Genomic DNA, 19,127 nt, shown 5'->3' with positions numbered 1-19,127 from the left:
GTCAAGAAAAGGAGTAGAAGCTGACCCTCGAAAGATAGGAGATATGCAAAATTGGCCTATACCATGCGATTTACGTGATCTGAGAGGTTTTTTGGGACTCATAGGATATTATCGAAGGTTTGTTCGTGGGTATAGGAAAATTGCAGAACCATTAACTAACTTATTAAAAAAAAAAATGCTTTCAGGTGGAATGACGAGGCGCATGCTGCATTCAAAACCCTCAAGAAGGCAATGGTTATGGTCCCCGTTCTTGTGCTGTTTGATTTCACAAAGGTATTTGTAGTGGAAACCGACGCTTCAGGTTCGGGAATGGGCGTTGTCCTTATGCAAGTCGGGAGACCTATTGCATATCTAAGTAAAAAATTGTCACCCCAAAACAAGAAGAAGTTAGTTTACGAAAGGGAGCTTATGGCCATTGTCTTAGCTTTGCAAAAGTGGCGCCATTACTTGTTTGAATGCCGTTTTCAGGTGAGGACCGATCAGTGCAGTCTCAAGTTTTTAACCGAGCAGAAAGTAGTAGGCCACGAATAGCAAAAATGGTTGGTGAAGATGCTAGGATTTGATTTTGACATCGTGTACAAACCTAGGTGTGAAAACAAGGCAGCCGATGCCTTGTCAAGGAAGCCAATGGAAGAAGGGGAATTGAAAGCAATCATGTTCGTTGTCCCAACTGGTGCAGATGGGATTCAAGAGGAGGTGATGAAGGATGAGAAACTAAGGGGAATTATACAAGAATTGCTCAGAGGAACTATCACTCATGCAGGATATGAGCTGAGAAAAGGAAACTTGATGTACAAGAGATGCATGGTAGTGCCAAAAAATTCCAGGTTGGTTCAATTATTTCTTTTAGAATTCCACTCTTCACCCATTGGTGGACATTTCGGTTTTTTCCTCACCTACAAGAAGATCTCTTCAATCCTTTATTAGGAAGGAATGAAAAATGATGTAAACAAATTTGTGATAGTGTGAAGTATGTCGGCGGGCCAAATACGAAGCAACAACACCGGTGGGCCTCCTGTAGCCTCTTCCCATTCCCTCCAAAATTTGGGATGATTTGTTAATGAATTTTATTGTGGGATTGCCGAAAGTGAGGGGTTTCAATACCATATTGGTGGTAGGGCTGGATTCGAATCGAGTCGAGTATCAAAACGACATCGTTTTGTATATATATATGGATCAAAACGACGTCGTTTTGTATAAAATATTTAAAAAAAAATCTACCGAGCCAACCCAAGCCAGTTCGAGCTCGGCTCGAGCTCGAGCTCGATCGAGCCGAGCAGAGCCCGGCTTGCTTCGGGCTCAAATTGAGCCGAGCTCGAGCTCGAGCTGGAGCTGGCTCGGCTCGAGTCCAACCCTAATTGGTGGAAGTGGATCGTTTATCTAAATACGAGAATTTTCTCGCTGTTCGTCATCCTTATACGGCCAAAGATATCGTTGGAATTTTTATTAGAGTGGTTGTTAGGCTCTATGGCTTTCTGAGGACCATTGTTTTAGATAGAGATCGTGTTTTCATGAGTACTTTCTGATCAAAACTTTTTAAGGCCTCCAAAACGGCACTTCAATTTAGCTCGGCCTATCATCCTCAGACTAATGGGCAAATCGAGGTAGTGAATCGAAGTTTAGAAACGTATCTCAGGTGTTTCTGTTTTGAGCAGCAGCGAACTTGGTCGAATTGGTTGCCTTGGGGGGAATATTGGTTTAATACCACATTTAATTCGACGGCGGGAATGACACCATTCAAGGCGGTGTATGGACGCGAACTACCACCACTTTTGAAGTTTGTAGAAGAACCCTCTAAAGTCGATGAGGTAGACGTAATGATAAAATAGCGAAATGAGATTTTAGATAGGTTAAAATCTAATCTTCACGAAGCTCAATAGCGGATGAAAAGTATGGTCGAACTGGCAGTGGGAGATCAGGTGTTTCTGAAGCTACAACCCTATAGACTCCGATCATTAGCATTGAGACCTAACGAGAAGTTGAGTCCATGCTTTTACGGACCCTTTGAGATAGAGGAAAAAGTAGGGTAGGTTGCATACAGACTCAAGCTTTCGGTGATAGCAAAAATTCATCCAGTCTTCCATATTTCCCAGCTAAAAAAAAGGATATGCCCCTCAGTGTCCAATATATCTCTCCCACGTTGTTTGAATGAGGAGGCTGAGTTGGAAGCACAACTTGAAGAAGTTTTAGATTTTCGTTACTCGCAGCTTGGAGACTTGGAGCTGCTTATTAAGTGGCATGGTTTACACGATCACGAAAACTCTTGGGAATTATACAAAAATTTAATTCGTGCTTTTCCTTATTTGCACCTTGAGGACAATGTTAGAGCTCGAGTATATGTGAAGAAGAAGAAAGGCAAAGCCGAAGATACAAGTTGAGGAATTGGCAGACGACCTCAGTAATAACGACACTTGAGAGCAAATTATGGGAGCAGGGGGCTGTAATCCTAAAACAGATGGTAACAGTGTTGGTAATTTTGGTGAGCAGCTGATAGGAGCTCCATATGGCAACACTCTAGAAGCGGCAAAGGCAATGGACATGCAGCAAAAGTTTAGGGACATACTGGGAAAGAGAGAAACTATGAAGATATTAGGTGTTGAGCTGGCACGCAAGGATTGGGGGAGCAACAGCAAGGAGTCAAGAAATAGGGACCTAGAGAGGAAAGAAGGGAGTTTTTTGGAAGAAGGAAGAAAGGATTAGGGGAGAAATCCAACCTCTCGACAGTTGGAATAGTGCTAAATTCCTTGTATTTTGTTTGAGTCGTATGTAGTTATTTTGGTTTCGGTGATATTATATTTGTGAGAGATTATTATCTTAAAACTTAAGAGTATGTCAATTCTTTTTGCGTTTGTGGAAGTAATGGAATTGCAATGCCTATCTGATTTCATTTCTTATCAAACTTATTACAGCTGAAATATTAATTTCTTTTTCTGTTCTCCGTATTCTCCACTGTTACATTAAGGAAGAAGCAAGTAAAATCTCTTGGGTGTACACTGATTCTTCAGGAAATTCTGTCCGCGCAACTGCAACGCAGGGAGAGGAATATTTGTGCAGCCTGCTCACTCTTCAGGTTCTTAACAGATTATTGTCATTTAAGTTGATAATTGTTTGTCTTTCTTTTGGTATCTTAAACTTCAGTGAATTGATGGTTTACTGGAAAGACCATGGTTTCTTTTCTTTCTGACCTTCTATCAAAAAACCCTTTACATTAATTAAGATAAATGAAACCTAAATATAAGTTTGAAATCTTTTCTTTAATTTGAAAACAATACAAGTTCAGTTTCTCGATCTATTTGTCTTGTGTGATTCATGAGACATTTATATTGTTATAACCACTTTGTATTATGATAATCTTCTTTTTTTGTGGTTTTATTTTTTTTTTTTTAAATTAATTTGCTAGTCTATCTAATAGTGCCATACGAAACTTGGTTGAAACTTTACTCTTTGGTCGCAATATGTGGATTATTCAGTTGAATTGTATTTTTACTTCTTTATTGCTTGAAATATGCGCATTATGGACATATAAAATTACTATACAATTGTTTGACAAGGTAGAATCATGCTGGAGATCTATGGTCTAAATATCTATTGGTCCCAAAAAATATTTTTCTTAAAGAAATGAATTGGTTCCTGGTGCTGTAAATAAATTTGTGATTGTAAAGTGGTTTTTAAATTTCCGAGAAAATTTAATTTAATGTGGTACTTGGTAAATTGGAAAAGTAAGGTCATACCTGGCTAGAAAAGTGTGAATCATCCTTTGTAAGTATATATGAATATTGGCTCTTTAATTACCTCTTCTGCTTTCTCCTCATCCTTTAAGATTCATTCATTGTGTTTTAGCCTTAAAACATTGTGTTAGGGCTCGGGTCTACGTGAAGAGGAAAAGAAGAGGAAGAAGGGCGACCTTGAAGGAGCAAATCTGGAATTCGACAGAAGGCATTGATGATAATAACAGAAAGCAGGATAGTGAAGCGGAAGGCAGCAGTCCAAAAGCTGTGAGTGATAATGTTGGTAGCAATATTAGTAAACAGCCTAGGTGGACTCCAGGTGGCAGCATTCCAGTGGCGGAGAGGATAACAGACACGCAGCAAAAGATTAGGAGTATGCTGGAAGAGACAGAGGTTGTGAATACAGGGGACGCTGAGTTGGCATTTGGAGATTGGTTGGGTGTCAGCAAGGAGTCCAGAAATAAGGAGCTAAGAGAGGAAGCAAGGGGGGAGGGAAAAAGAAGGAAATAGAGTAAGGGAGAGTCCCAACCTCTCGAAAGCTGGTGGGTGTAGGGTTTGGTTTGTGTTTTGCTTGAGGTATCTGTTTGGTCTTTACGATAGGAAGGTTATTGTCTTAGTTTGAGTATTACTTGTTGGTTAAAATTCCAGTAGAGTTGTTTATTTGTGATGATATGAATGATAGATGTACAATGTAATCAAACTCTTCTTTTAACGAAATGATTCAGTAAAAGTTCATTGTTCTCTTGTTATGTTCATTTGAATACTTCACTGTTACATCAGAAAGGAAAACAAAACAAATCCTCAACGCCGACAGACTCAGTCTGGAGTTCCTTTCTCCACTGCACTAGCAGGAGGGAAAAAGCATCTGAGTAGCCGCTGCAGCCTCCAGGTACCTAACACATTGTGTTAGCCCGAGGGAGGATTAATACTTGATGCTAAAAGAAAACAGGTCTTTGTGCTTGTTGTCTCATTGGTGTATTATCTGTAAAAACAATGGGGAAAGTATCGACCATATTTGGCATCATTGTTCTACTACTTTCCAGGTGTGGCATATTGTTTTTAAGGGAAGCCAAATTGGTTTGAATTGAACTTTTTTTTCAGTTTTTAATAAAAAATTTGGAGATGTGTTGTTTGGAGTTGGAAAAGGGGAGGGTGTGGGGTGGTTGATTGGAAGGTTAACTGGATATAATCTTCTTTTGGGTGGAATTGTAGGATTTCAGCAGATATCTTCCTTTTGTTTATTCTTAGTTGGACCTTGTCGATAATAATAATAATAAGAAGAAAAGGCTCTGTGCAAGGATCAGCTTATTTGCTTCTTTTTCATTGCTCTTTTGCTATTTTTATATTTTGTCTTGTCAAATGTAATATTTTGTAATAATGGACCTTATTTTCTAGCAAATCTTTTAAATTTGTAGAGTAGTTTATTTACAGTGTCATTCCTAGACCTTTTTTTATTTCAATTTAATTTTACATTTCATGAAGCAAAAGTTTTTTTTTTTTTTCAATTACTGCTTTCAGATATGTCTAAAAATGCTCTACTTTGCAAGCTATTCTGGTGATACCAATAGTAGCATTATAAGAGAAACCTGGGCTAGACTTATTGATCAAGCTCTTTCAGAGGGCGGCTTTGCTGAAGCTTGTTCAGTGCTGAAGAGGATTGGTTCCCTTGTGTATCCTAGGGATGGAGCAGTTTTACCTTTGGACACTTTATGTCTGCAACTTGAGAAAGCTGCACTGGTACTTTTTCCATTTTGTGTTCCTATGCATGCTTTGACTTATGTATGTTTATTGCAGAACTGCTCAACATAGTCTCAAATTTCCCAGATTCCGTTTGAATGTTGTAAGGTTTCCTTGGAGTGGGGTTTACTATCTTTGCCTGTGGTTTATGATTTCTTTTTGGGTTTCTTTTCTTTAAAAAAAAAAAAACCTTTGTAGGAGGTATTGGATTCAGGAGCTGAAATTGTTCAAGATGAAGATGTACCAACGGCTCTTCTGGCTGCTTGCAAGGGACCAGTTGAACCTGTATTGAACACTTATGACCAATTATTGTCGAATGGAGCTATTTTGCCATCTCCTAACCTCAGATTACGCCTTCTTCGATCAGTTCTTGTGGTACTTAGAGAGTGGGCAATGTCTGTATTTGCTCAGAGAATGGCTACAAGTTCTACTGGAGCCTTTATGATAGTACGTGGAACATTTTCAATTGGGCAAACAACTGTCATAAACCAAGGGATTCGAGATAAGATCACCAGTGCTGCAAACAGGTTAAATTCTTTTTCTTTTCTCTCTCACTCGCTCACTTTTCCATGTAGCATAATATATGGTTCATTTTTTTTTTAAAGATTAAATGTGATATGGATGGAGCAGTAATGAAGTTGTCCGGACATCTGTTTTGTTCTAACAGGTTTACATATATTTTCTGAAGATTTTAATTTAGATTTATGATAGAAATCCTTGTATTGCTTCTGTGGAAAATATCTTTTTTTCAACCTTGTTTTACCTGAAATGTTGGACCATCAATCATTGCCTTTGACAAATTCTTCACAGAAGTTTTAAGTTCCCCAAGTCTTGCCATTTTTGTTCTCCCGACAATTGTCTGCCTCTTTTTTTGGCATAATGATAAAATTTTTCTTTATAAAAGAAAGCAATATCAAAGGCGCTAGAAATAACTTAGATAAACTCAAATTTACCTTCTTAGGAACAAGCGTCAATATCTACTGCTTGCTGACATGGGGCAAAAGAAGGGAAAAAATGTTAAAAGGACTTGAAAAGCATGTTTGTTTTTTGAGGGTAGCATTCAATTGCTGTATCAGTGACTGTTTGGCAATGATCATTTCCTTTGATCTTTTCCCTTTTTTTTCTATTTAAGGGTTGTTTGGTTTTAGAATTTAAAGATTATCTTGGTAATTTATCTTTTATTACCTTATTTAGTTTGTCATTAATAAAATATTATAACAATATTTTATTACCAATATTGATGTGATAGGTAATATAAATAGTAATCTGATTACCACTTTTACCTTAGGTATTAAAAAATTATCCAGATACTCTAGATTTCATTATAATTATATTATTATTTATAAATTTTTTGAGATAAAAATAAATTTATTTTTAATTAATATAACAAATAATATAAAAATAATTATATTCAAAGACATTTAAGTAAAATGATTTACTAGTATTCTTTTATTACCTTTAACCAAATATAATAATTATCTATATCAATCAAATTTTATCAAAAATAGTAATAATTTATACTCATTAATCTTCTAAGTAATCTATCTTCAAAGTAATCTTTCTATTTTGGTAATAAAATAGTACCTAAACCAAACCTTCTCTAAAGGTTTACCATTTTGTTTGCAAGGGTGGTTTATGGTTTTGATCTAACCAGTGGGACATATTTTTGTCGCTTGCACTAATGAATTGGCATTATATGTATGTTTTCATCATGTTTACAGTGTAACATTTAATTCTGTTCTTTTGAGTGTGGTATCAGGTATATGACAGAGGTACGGAGACTTCCCCTTCCACAAAGCCAGACTGAGGCTGTCTACAGAGGATTTAGAGAACTTGAGGAATCCCTAATAAGTTCTCTTTCTTTTACTCGATTTTGATTGTTTCTTCTTTATGTAATATTGTATGATGAAATATTTTTTTTCACGGGTTTTGCCAATAAATAATATTATAGGTTCAATGTTGGAAGTGCTCATATGCTTAACAGTAGACAGTTCAAATGTAAAAAATGCTGTGGTTTTATCGAAAAAATATCAAGAGCTTGAATTCTCATTCCTAGCTGCCGTGTGTAAGAAATTGGAAACTGTTAATGCCTGCATTTTGGTACCAGCTCCTTGGTGGGAATTGGTGTTGCCCTTGTGCCTCTGTAAAGTGGAATGTTCCGATCTGCAGTTTTTGGCCTGTTGAACTCATGAAGCTGGAGAAAGTTTCTTGTTCTCAGCCTTTCCATTTTGCAACTATTTCCAAGATATTGCAGCTCTATATGCCCTGCCATGGATATTGGTGAATGTTCAAACTTACAGTTATGAATAAAGGCAAGAGGTGACAGGCCACAGTGACTGACAATGGTTATGGGCACACAGCTGCCATATTTAGGTATATCTTTCTTGCTTCTTGGTCATTGATTTTGTTTTTGCTTTAACTGTGCTTCATTCAGATTCATTGTCCACTGCTTTATTTAATCAGAAGTCATGTTTATTGACTACATTAAGAGATTAGATTTCTCTCACTAAAGGGATCAATTTTTTGGCAAATCGCCACCCTAGCTTGAGCTTTGATCTTCAAAGGTTCCCAGCTAGTCCAGAGGGATTTAAATTTGGATGGCTGTTAGTACTCAGCATGTGACAATCTTTGTTATTTTTACAGCCACCATCTCTCAACATGTTCACACTAAGAAATACTCCCATTTAAGATATTGCCAAGAGTAAAACTACGTGTAAAAACATTTTTTACTAACTTATCACGTTGAAGTGAGGTAGGTGAAAAGTCAACAATGTATTACTGAATCATATGTTACGTTAGATTGTATGAGTAAGTTAGTAAAAAAGTGTACGTGAATGTAGTTTTATTATATCATCAATTATGATGAATTGAATTCATACATTTGTTTCTAAGTAGGCAAAAGACGCCCATAATCTTTGGTCAAATTCAGTTGATAAATAGGGAATAGAATTTCTTGGATCTTGAAAGGCATTGAAATAACAAGTATTAAGCTCATTGAAATCCTGTTTCCTAGGTTGGTTCTCTTTCATTTTCAATACCCAATCTAATTCTTTGTACCTATTATTAGTTCATGAAATATTTTTTATTTTAAATGAAAATAAAATAAATAATTACTTAATTAAATTACTTAATGATAGATGAGATTATTTGTACTGTGATTATTCCTAATCAAAGTGTTGAAAGGGATTTATTGTTCAACTAATCTTGTAATGTTAAGATTTGAGTGTTCCACATGCCTCGAGGAATAATTTAGCCTATGATTTTCACCATTTTATTTAGGTGGTTCCTTTGACAATTAATTAAATGCTCCAAATCATCAAAATTTTCATCTATTAATTAATATTTTTTATTATTTTAATTGTATAAACACATGTTTATTAATTTTATTGGGTGATTTAATTATATATTTTATTTTAAAATTAAAATTATTAAATGTGATATTTATTTATTTATTTTTTCAAATTGAAATATTTCTAATCAAGATTGTCTTTTATAGAGTTTATATTATTATACGAATATATTTTTTAGTATATAATTAAATATATATATATTATCATATAATTAGATATTATTTTATTTTTAATTTAAAATTATTCGATTATATAAAAGTATACTACCTACATGTTCAATTTTATGCTAAAAAAAATTTACACGTTTTTTTAAATTATAAATAGCTAATATTTTGTTTCTTAAAAGCAACATTAGTTTAAATTAAAAAATGGGTTTTGATGTCCTCTCTTATATTTTGTAATATTTTTCAAAATCATTATCTATTTTTGATTAAAAAATAATAATAAAACACGAACGAGCCAATAAACAATATACTGGAAAATGTTTTATGTTATATCATTAAAATGGATATTATTTTATTATAATTTTTATTGAAATAAAAAAAAAAGTAATGTGATACTTTTGAGAAGAATATTTTGTATTTATATTTAAAAATAAATAAATTCTATGTAAGTATAATGTTTAAATCAATTTAATAAAATAAATTTCAATTATATCATTCAAAAAGCACAAAAATTTAAAAAATTATCCAAAAACAGGGGCGTTTTAGTCATTTCAGTAGCATCTAACATGCAGGCATTCAGGATTTTGGATTTAACATCGCAAAATCCAAAACTGCGTCTCCTTGGAAACTCAAAAAACGAAAACGCAAAAAGCAAAAAGCAAAAAGCAAACACACAAAATTAGGTCTTATCATTTTCATAAAACACCACCACCACCACCCCGATTAAATTAAATTAAACAAACGAAAAACAATTCTTCATTTTCTTATTTTTCCCTTTCTCAAAATCGCCAGATCTGAACTTCAAATTCACTTCGAGTTTTCTCTGAGAAGGAAAGATCATGAAACGACGTCGTTGATTCTCCGCTCTTTTTGATCATCTAACCAGCCAACCAACCAACCAACCAACCAACCAACAACAGCTATTGAATTGTTAGGGTTTTGGTTGCAATTTTTTCATGGCGGACGCAGTGATTCCCGCTAGTGTCCTTCGTAGTCTCGCCGATAAGCTTTACGAGAAGCGCAAAAATGCTGCCCTTGAGGTGAAATTGATGCTCTTTCTTTGTTTAATTTTCTTAATTTCTGTACTATTGGTTTAATTCGTCGTCGTTTCTGATATCTTAGTGTTTCGTATGTCTTTGTAGGTTGAGGGCGTAGTGAAGCAGTTGGCGTTGGCCGGCGATCACGACAAGATTTCGGCGGTCATCAATTTGTTGACCACTGAGTTCACCTACTCGCCTCAAGCCAACCACCGCAAGGTTTTAGTTTTTGTTTTTTGTCATCCATTATTTTTGTTAATTTTATTTAAACTGCTACGCCTAGGTTTTTGGTAAAGTAAAATATTTTATGTTTTTAAACGACAAGATTATACACGTTAATTTGATTTTAAAATTTTAATTTATAGTGGAAAATTCAGAATTATTATGCTTAGAAGTTATAACATTCAGTATTTGGAAGGACAGATAGATATGTGATTTCGGTACAAGTCTGTGTTACTACGGAGTCTTTACAGTACTGTATATATGAAGGTTTAATTTTTATTTATATTTGCAATGATTGTTGACTCATTGTAATGCATAAATGAGCGAACTTGTGTGTTGTGTAGGGAGGATTGATAGGATTAGCTGCTGTCACTGTTGGGTTGACTTCTGAAGCAGCTCAGCATCTTGAGGTAACCTGTATTTTTTTTATTTATTTTCTAATGTTATGATGTTCATTCAATCTAATTCAGATTTTTGTTTGTCAATTGTTAAACTTTGAATTGTTGTTTGATCTCAACCGTTTCAACCATATTTTTCGGTATTATTATAAGTTTGACTTAGGGTAATTTCATCTTTGTCACTATTTGTTTATTTATCTATCAGATGTGTTGAATTCATTTCTCCTAAAAATTGAATATATGAGGAGGCTGAATAAATTTCTTTTCCCATTTGGAATGACTCATATATTTATCACTCAATGTGACTGCGTGCTTTTATGGTTTCTTTTGATAATAATAAGTGACTGGTTAAGCAGTTGTTTTATTCTGGTTGGGTCAATACTTCTGTATTTCAGCCCATTCTTTTACCAAATATATGCTGAATGACAGTCATTGAAGTTCTGCACTACTACGCAACTAATATTTCTTTATTATTATTATTTTTTAAGCAAGGACTTTGTTTTTATATTTCATAGGTATGTATTACATATTTAGTAATTACACATACATGTAATTCTAGAAAGGGCACTTCTTACTTAGCCAATTACGATTAGTTTGTTGAAAAAGAAATGGATACTCTTGTAGATTTCATCTAGTATAGTTGCAACATCAAAACGACATCAAGGTGGGAGTTCTTTAATAATTGGTGATGCTTGCTGGAGATTATGCTCTGTTTCAGAAATATGGAAGTGTTTATGGATGGACATTATTATTTTGTGTTTGGTGTTTTCAGTAGTAGATTTAATGGAAACGAGCCTTATTTGATGGACTAAAGTATCAACAAGTAGGAGGAGGGCCTCTTTCCCACTCTGCTTATGTGTGTCTTCTGATTGGAGACGTGTTAGTGGCCTATAGAATGGAGAGGGGCTGTAGTGTCTTTGGATTTGAGACGCAGTGTATTGTGTGTCTTTTGAGTGGATAAGGTGTGTAATATGCGTTGTGGAAGTGAAGGGTTGTAGTGTGCATCTTTGGGGTGGAGGACTGTAACGTGCTTCTTTGGTGTGCAAAAGGGAAGGGGGGTGGGGTTTGTTTCTTCAGAGTGCAGAAGGGGAAGGGGTGTGGACTAGATTTAATTAAACCTTTATCTTTGCTGTAATGTATGTCTATGATTCTCTTGTATACTTGAAATTATTACTGAATACTTTTATTTTGTTAGCTGATTTTGCTCTTTTTGCCTGTTGTTTACACCTGTATTCACGATTTCTCCTACATTAATCTTCTAGAATATTTTTTTGTCATTTTTTCTTGTGTTGGTTCTTCTGCTTTCTTTGCTGGTATTCTTATGCCTTATTTTTCATTCTGATGTAACACTACAGCAAATAGTGTCACCTGTGGTTAATTCTTTCTCTGATCAAGATAGCAGAGTTCGCTACTATGCCTGTGAAGCTCTGTATAACATTGCGAAGGTGAGATTTGATTGAGTGATTGACATTTTATGGCTTCATCCCCCAAATTATATGTTAAGCTTTTGCTGCTGCATCACAGGTTGTAAGAGGAGATTTCATCATATTCTTTAATCAGATTTTTGATGCATTATGTAAGCTTTCAGCAGATTCAGATGGCAATGTACAAAGTGCTGCACATCTACTAGATCGCCTTGTAAAGGTGGTTTCTCCATCCTCCCATAAATATTTAACTTCACATTGTAATAATCTGAAGATAGAAATTCCTTTTTGCTGGATCAATTCTCAGATTTTGCTATGTGAAACAGGACATTGTCACTGAAAGTGATCAATTCAGGTGCACAGTCTTATATTCCAAATCTAAATTGGAAGCTCTTGTGTTTAGAGGCAAACACTGGAACAGGAGTTTGCGACTGCTTTTATAATTTAGTTTGTTGTTTTATGGTGTCTTTCTCTTCAGCATTGAAGAATTTATACCCTTGTTAAGAGAGCGGATGAATGTTCTAAATCCCTTTGTCCGGCAGTTTTTGGTTGGATGGATCACTGTATTGGACAGTGTTCCAGATATTGATATGCTGGGTTTTCTTCCTGACTTTCTTGATGGTAAATAGTATTTAACATATATAAATTGCTTCTTTTTTCCTCCTGGTTTCAAGTATTCTTCTTTTCTGCTTGTGGACTCTAAAATACTTGATAAATTTCAGGTTTGTTTAATATGTTGAGTGATTCTAGCCATGAAATACGGCAACAAGCTGATTCAGCCCTTTCAGAGTTTCTTCAAGAGATTAAAAACTCTCCAGTAAGTCTTCTACTGAAAATTAGAATTTCTGATTTCATTATACGTTGCCATGATATCTGTTTCCTGACCACTTGCCTTTCTGCATTACTTTCTTTATGTCATTAAAAAAAGGTATGGGGGACCCAAGGTTCAATGTCAATGGGTGTGAGTTGAGTGAAATTGTGGTGAGTCAAACTTCAAATTAATTTAATATAATTTTAGGAAAATTGTGTGGAATAATAACTAATTTGATATATCTAAAAAATCGGTGGGGTCAGACCTATAAAATTGAACACAAGTATTATTGGATTAAAAATAAAAAACTTAAAAAAATTAATAAAATTCTTGTTGAGGGGTTTCACCAGCCCCCAGTGGGCTGTTGGGCCCTTCTTTGGAACACCCATGAATTTAGGATCGCCAGCTTTATTTTTGAAATGTGATACTAACAGACAGTGGCATTGGTGGATCATTTACATCAAATATTTTGTCATGAATTCTTTTTGTTCATTTGCAATTTCCTGACTCAAGCAGTGCTACTGTTGAAGTCTGTAGATTATGGTCGCATGGCTGAAATACTGGTTGAGAGGGCAGCTTCTCCAGATGAGTTTACTCGGTTAACGGCCATCACTTGGGTAAAGTGTGATCAGTCTTTTCTGCCAATCTTTTCTGTTTTCATTTTTTTAAACAAAATTTCTCTGCGTTTTTTTCCTAAAAATGTTGAAGATTGCATTTCATATGAATAGCCAAACTGCTTAATTTATTGATTGAACAGATAAATGAGTTCGTAAAGCTTGGTGGGGATCAGCTGGTTCCTTACTATGCTGATATTCTAGGAGCCATTCTACCTTGCATTTCTGATAGAGAAGAAAAAATCAGAGTGGTAAGACAGTAAAAAGCTAACAATTTTCTAATAAATTTAAAAAAAATTAGTTGCGGTACCTTTGAGCATCTTGGTAAATGAACTTGTTTCCCTCTTTTTTTATGTAAGGTTGCGCGTGAAACCAATGAAGAGCTTCGTGCAATCCAGGCTGATCCAGCAGAAGGGTTTGATGCTGGAACAATCCTTTCTATTGCAAGGAGGTGTAGTTTTGTAATCTGGGAAAATTCTAGTTTTGTGAATGAGTTCTGATGTTTAACCGTAAATGATTACTGAAGAGATTGCTGGCTCTTTTGACTGATTAGGCAACTATCTAGTGAGTGGGAGGCTACTCGAATTGAAGCATTGCACTGGATATCAACCCTTTTGAATAGACATCGAGCTAAGGTGACTGGACATTTGTAGGTTAATCATGTGATCATCTGGTTCATGCATGTCCTCATGTTTTTTGCCTACTTTTTATAATATTATTATTAACATTGAACCTAGTCCTATAGTTTGATTGTTTCTAACTTGTAACACCCTGTAGAATTTAGTAAAAATCCTGTATCTCAACTTCTTATTTTGTCTCATGGGTGTTTGAGATCCCACTTACTTGCTCCCTTTTAAAATTGTTGTTTCCCCTGTATTTTTGAGGCAAATATATCATTTGTAAACGACTGCAGTTAGTTTTAGGGAAAGTATAAGTTTTGCAGCAATACTGTTATTATGTTGACTGGGGATGGTGGGATCTAACCAAGTGATTATTCATGCTTTCCATTTCATTACTGAAGTTAAATTTTAAAGTTTAAGTCTACTGGTGGTTGTGGTATGCATGGTTCTTAATTTTTATATTACCTGTGCGCAACACTATTGTTGGGGTCATAATGTAAACATTTCTAAAATTTTACATAATCAAGAATCGTAATTTCAATGCATGAGAGTGAAATAGTTTAAACCTGTATGACATCAAAAGTGCGGAGATACAGTGCTGACCTTGTTACTTCCATTTAGAGGTAGGCCATTGCTTTTGTCAACCAACCTAATTAGTCTGTATACTAGCCTTATTTGTGCCTGTATCACTGTGATACAGTTGAATCAATTTTGTGTGCAAAACTCAATGGAACAGGGTATGATTTTAATTGTGTTTAGTATACTAATTTATTGTTTATGATGTAAGACAGAACCTATAGCGTATATTAGATTTCAGTAAAATAATTTACATAATTGTTTAATTAGTTGATCGGACATTGTCATATTTCTTATCAAAAAGTATACTGTCTTTATGGGTCTGACATTTTGCAATTCAGTTTTGGGTTGGTTTCTTGACTAGTTCAATGTGTCAAACTCACCTGAAACTACTGTGCACATCCCTAAGTGTTCACTTATTTGTGTTTCTGTTTCCTTTTTGGGAAAATATATGTCTTCTGGCCTTGTTTTATGTTGATAACACGTGGTTTCAATTTTCTTCATTTAACAGGTTGTTTGTTTTCTAAATGAAATTTTTGACACTCTTTTAAAAGCACTGTCAGATCCTTCTGATGAGGTAAATTTCTTCCCAATTTCTGATTTTTCCTCCAGCAGGCCTTTCTAGTTTTATTATGTTATGTATTTCATTTAACATAACATGCCTTTCTAGTTTTATTATGTCAGTTCAGATGGTCAACTACGTTTCTTTAGCCTTGAACGTGAACATGCTCCTTACATTTATGTATTTCATTCAACATAATTCTCCATCATGTAACTTTATTAAAAATTGGAAATTTGGATTTTTCCCCAGGTTGTGCTCCTGGTTATTGAGGTTCATGCATGCATTGCAAAAGATCCACAACATTTTCGCCAGCTTGTTGTTTTCCTAGTACATAATTTCCGGGTTGATAATTCTCTTCTGGAGAAGTTAGTCTCTTTCCTTATTCCTTTTAAATGTTGTAGAATAGCTGGCAGTGGTATGCTTACCTTGTTTCTTTCTACTGTAATTGTGCTTTCTTTTGTTTCTTTAGTCGTGGTGCTTTGATAATCCGCCGACTTTGTGTACTTCTGGATGCTAAGAGGGTTTACCTGGAACTCTCCATGATACTTGAGGGAGAATCGGACCTAGATTTTGCATGTATTATGGTTCAGGTTATCCTCTATTCAACCTTAGTTAAGGCACTAAAGTGGGTTTGAATCAAAGAAACTATGTTGAGCATGTTTTTTTTATAGGCCAATGCAATTCTGGGATTGAAGACATAACTTAGATATAAAGTAGGAAAAAATAAAATGGTTTAGCCTTTCTATTCATTATTTTAGTTAATAGAAGTAACTTTTATTCATATTTTCATTTATGACCAAATTATACTTGTTATTTCTCTCCTTTCAGGCTTTAAATTTGATTTTACTTACATCCTCCGAACTCTCTGAGCTTCGAGATCTCTTAAAACAATCACTGGTTAACCTTGCTGGGAAAGAATTATTTGTTTCCTTATATGCTTCATGGTGTCATTCACCCATGGCAATTATAAGTCTTTGTCTATTAGCTCAGGTAAGAAATTAGAATTTTTACGGCTATTCATTTTGTTTTTGTATCGTTCCTTCCCAGTGAACTTCTTACCTGTTTTTCATAGCTATTTATGTAATCTTAATGATAATGTTGGATTCTTGTCTGACAGACATACCAGCATGTCAGTACTGTGATTCAGTCACTAGTGGAGGAAGATATTAATGTCAAATTTTTGGTCCAGCTGGATAAACTGATTTGTTTGATGGAAACTCCTACCTTTGCTTATCTTAGATTGCAGGTGCTCAAGTTGAACGTTAAATTCTGATTTCACTTACCATTGGGTCATGCAGTTGTCTTGTAAATGTTCTGCTTAGCAAGAACACATGCATGTATTCCTTCCTATTTAGCACATATTTTTCTTCAAGTTGTCAGTTTTACTTGGGAGGTTTGAAAAGATTTTTTTTGTTCTGTAGGTTTTTAGAAAACTTTTTTTATAATTATTGTGAACCAATTTAACATTCTCGGCAAACGCCCCATGCCGTCATGTGGAAAAGCTTCTTGAGTTGGGATTTAGGAGATTGGTAATGATTTAGTTTTTTCTTCTGGCCTTAATATCATTGCCTGTGCATACTAATAATATGACCTTTAAGTAATTACTGATTTCTTTTCTTTATCATAGTTCAGGGTTTCATTTCAATGAATAGTGTTTAGAGACACATGAATTTCTAAATTGATACAGTTGATTGTCTGCAATGTTGTTAATTATTTTGCATTCATCTGTTGTTAAAGCCATTTGTTATATCATTGATTTTGACCTCTCAACATCAAGATATTTTGATTGGTTGATTAATTTTGTGATTTACAGCTTCTTGAACCTGGAAGATATATGTGGTTATTGAAAGCCTTATATGGTCTTCTTATGTTGCTTCCCCAGGTATGTCTCAGCATTTTGCTACATTTCTCCATCTCTGTTTTTTAATGTTAATTGGACCTAAAGCCTACTTGGTATGCTCATATTTAATTCTTTTTCCTCCAAAAAATTATATTTTACTGCATGGAAAGTTCTTAGAAATGCGTTGTAATCTCTAGTAGATATTTGAAGATCAATCTGATATGAACCTTAGGAGAACTATACCTCAAAAGCTAGCTATTGAGATAGGAGAACCCAAGGCCATATAAACCCCTCACTAGTTTCCCATACTTTCCAATGTGGGATCCAAGTTCCATACCTTGCACTTGGGATCCTAACATACCACCACGCTCTGCAGCCTCAGCCCCCATGCGGGCTGGTTGTGCGCTAGCTCCCTGTTAGCCCCGGGCGAACGCTTCAATGCTAGCGTCACCACCCGCGCCGCACGATTGCAATTGGGAGACATGGTGATGACTCTGATACCAAATGATACGAACCTTAGGAGAACCACACTTCAAAAGCTAGCTATTGAGATGGGAGAACCCAAGACCATATAAACCCCACACTAGTTGCCCATACTTTCCAAGGTGGGATCCAAGTCCCATACCTTGCACTTGGGATCCTAACACAATCCCACCCATTTATCATTTGTGATTTCTGTTTATAATCAATCCCATTGTTCATGATTCATTATTGCAGCAAAGTGCAGCCTTTAAGATACTACGGACTCGTTTGAAGACTGTACCTTCATACTCGTTCAATCAGGAGCAATTCAAGTGGACATCTTCAGGTAATCACTACTCTCTCTCGACAGGATCACAATTCACTGAAGATGGTGACTCGAACTCTGACATGGCGACCTCGCACAATGGAATTAACTTTACTTCAAGGTTGCAACAGTTTGAGCAGATGCAGCGCCAGCATCGGATGCATGTGAAAACACAGGCAAAGTTGCGGAATAGTTCTACTTCAGTGTTGAAGGTTTGTTGAATTTAATCTACTATCATCTGGTCTTCTATTGTGAATTAAGTAATAAACAATGTGTGATGAAATGAAAGGATAAAGGCATAATATTTAAGCACATTCAGGCGATGCTGAATATATTATTCACTTGCTGACTGAATATGTTGGGTGGTTTCATGACCTGAACCATAATGGATTTTATTGTAGTATAATACTCTTATGTTTTTATAATATTCTAAACAATGTTTATCTTATTGGACAAAGATTTGGGTTTTGGGGGAATAGAATGGAGTTTTAGAGGTATTGAACCGATTTTATTCATCCAAAACCCCCTATTATTGTCTAAAGGGGATAAACATTGCTGTGCTTAAATTGGAATCTGATTTATGGTGGGGTCTCTCGACAATGCAGTGATGTTCTTGTTTCCAACTCTTATTTGCGACATTGCATTGTTCTAGTATTTCTTTTTTCATATTGTTATCTTATTTAGTTTTGTTGATCTATTATTTTTCAATTGTCACTGATATATTAAGGATCTTCTCTGTCACCTGTTGAATTTGCAGGAGGTGCAAAGACTGCAAGAATCTCAACGACTGTCTCCCCCATCAGACGTAAGTAGAACTTCTTCAAGATCATCATCCAGAAAAGGTCCAGGGCAGTGACAACTCTAGTGATGAATCTGCTGATGATCTCACACCTCAAATGAGATCAAGTATAAATTGTAAAATTGTATATTCTAGGAGTTTGTTTAATTAATTGAAGTTATGGAAGGTTGGGATGATGATGATGGTGAAAGCTTGGGTTTTGAATTTTATAAGTTAAAAAGCTTGGGTTTTAGCCTGAGCTGATTCTTTTTTCCTGTGTAATTGGGACATGCCCATATGGTTGTGTTATTTTTATTGGGAACCATATGGGCTACAGGGAGATATATAATTTTAGAAAATGCATTTTGTTCTTTCTCTCTCTGTTTATCTGTTGCACAGCAACCAAACTCAATTTGATACATTTCTGCTTCTTCTTTGTTTATCTTATTGTGGGTGGAGACAGGCTGAAAAAATGTTTA

The 19,127-nt window shown here is 35.1% G+C and overlaps 3 protein-coding genes and 1 long non-coding RNA gene across 5 annotated transcripts; all 4 read left to right on the top strand.

Moving 5' to 3' along the window:
• Positions 1-549: 549 nt before the first annotated feature.
• On the top strand, positions 550-927 carry LOC123215247. Its single transcript, XM_044635264.1, has one exon. It carries the CDS (start codon positions 550-552, stop codon positions 925-927), a length of 378 nt encoding a protein of 125 aa, XP_044491199.1.
• A 401-nt stretch (positions 928-1,328) lies between these two features.
• Positions 1,329-4,470, top strand: LOC123215538. Its single transcript, XR_006502085.1, has 2 exons — positions 1,329-3,070; positions 3,860-4,470. It is a non-coding gene; the product is annotated as an uncharacterized LOC123215538 (long non-coding RNA).
• Positions 4,471-5,248: 778 nt separating this feature from the next.
• Positions 5,249-7,514, top strand: LOC123215536 (nuclear pore complex protein NUP155-like). Its single transcript, XM_044635683.1, has 3 exons — positions 5,249-5,465; positions 5,664-5,992; positions 7,225-7,514. Exons 1-3 carry the CDS (start codon positions 5,259-5,261, stop codon positions 7,340-7,342), a joined length of 654 nt encoding a protein of 217 aa, XP_044491618.1. The 5' UTR covers positions 5,249-5,258; the 3' UTR covers positions 7,343-7,514.
• Positions 7,515-9,591: 2,077 nt separating this feature from the next.
• LOC123216718 (protein VAC14 homolog) lies at positions 9,592-19,019 on the top strand. 2 transcript variants are annotated; one of them, XM_044637247.1, is made up of 20 exons: positions 9,592-10,019; positions 10,122-10,235; positions 10,583-10,648; positions 11,992-12,081; positions 12,161-12,280; positions 12,387-12,415; positions 12,539-12,681; positions 12,783-12,877; positions 13,402-13,488; positions 13,629-13,736; positions 13,845-13,936; positions 14,039-14,120; positions 15,193-15,258; positions 15,493-15,608; positions 15,713-15,833; positions 16,072-16,233; positions 16,361-16,489; positions 17,057-17,125; positions 17,801-17,891; positions 18,002-18,082. In XM_044637247.1, the coding sequence occupies exons 1-20, from the start codon at positions 9,936-9,938 to the stop codon at positions 18,004-18,006; spliced, it is 1,869 nt and encodes a 622-aa protein (XP_044493182.1). In that variant the 5' UTR covers positions 9,592-9,935; the 3' UTR covers positions 18,007-18,082. The 2 variants fall into 2 exon arrangements, with proteins under 2 accessions (XP_044493182.1, XP_044493180.1); XM_044637245.1 differs by adding an exon at positions 18,628-19,019 and having other exon boundaries at positions 9,593-10,019; positions 17,801-18,082.
• The last annotated feature ends 108 nt before the right edge of the window (positions 19,020-19,127 follow it).

Source organism: Mangifera indica, chromosome 5 (genome assembly GCF_011075055.1).
Source record: "Mangifera indica cultivar Alphonso chromosome 5, CATAS_Mindica_2.1, whole genome shotgun sequence".
Lineage (NCBI taxonomy): Eukaryota > Viridiplantae > Streptophyta > Magnoliopsida > Sapindales > Anacardiaceae > Mangifera > Mangifera indica.
Note: the sequence above shows the minus strand (reverse complement) of the source record. Positions and strands in the feature narration are given on the sequence as shown.

Bases quoted from the DNA above. Each gene is read 5' to 3' on its own strand.
- LOC123216718 (XM_044637245.1), top strand. From the start codon at position 9,936: ATGGCGGACGCAGTGATTCCCGCTAGTGTCCTTCGTAGTCTCGCCGAT. The intron at 10,236-10,582 runs GTTTTAGTTTTT...TGTGTTGTGTAG, and splicing joins CTCAAGCCAACCACCGCAAG to GGAGGATTGATAGGATTAGC. The intron at 13,489-13,628 runs GTAAAGTGTGAT...TTGATTGAACAG, and splicing joins GGTTAACGGCCATCACTTGG to ATAAATGAGTTCGTAAAGCT.
- LOC123215247 (XM_044635264.1), top strand. From the start codon at position 550: ATGCTAGGATTTGATTTTGACATCGTGTACAAACCTAGGTGTGAAAAC.
- LOC123215536 (XM_044635683.1), top strand. From the start codon at position 5,259: ATGCTCTACTTTGCAAGCTATTCTGGTGATACCAATAGTAGCATTATA. The intron at 5,466-5,663 runs GTACTTTTTCCA...AAACCTTTGTAG, and splicing joins AACTTGAGAAAGCTGCACTG to GAGGTATTGGATTCAGGAGC. The intron at 5,993-7,224 runs GTTAAATTCTTT...GTGTGGTATCAG, and splicing joins ATCACCAGTGCTGCAAACAG to GTATATGACAGAGGTACGGA.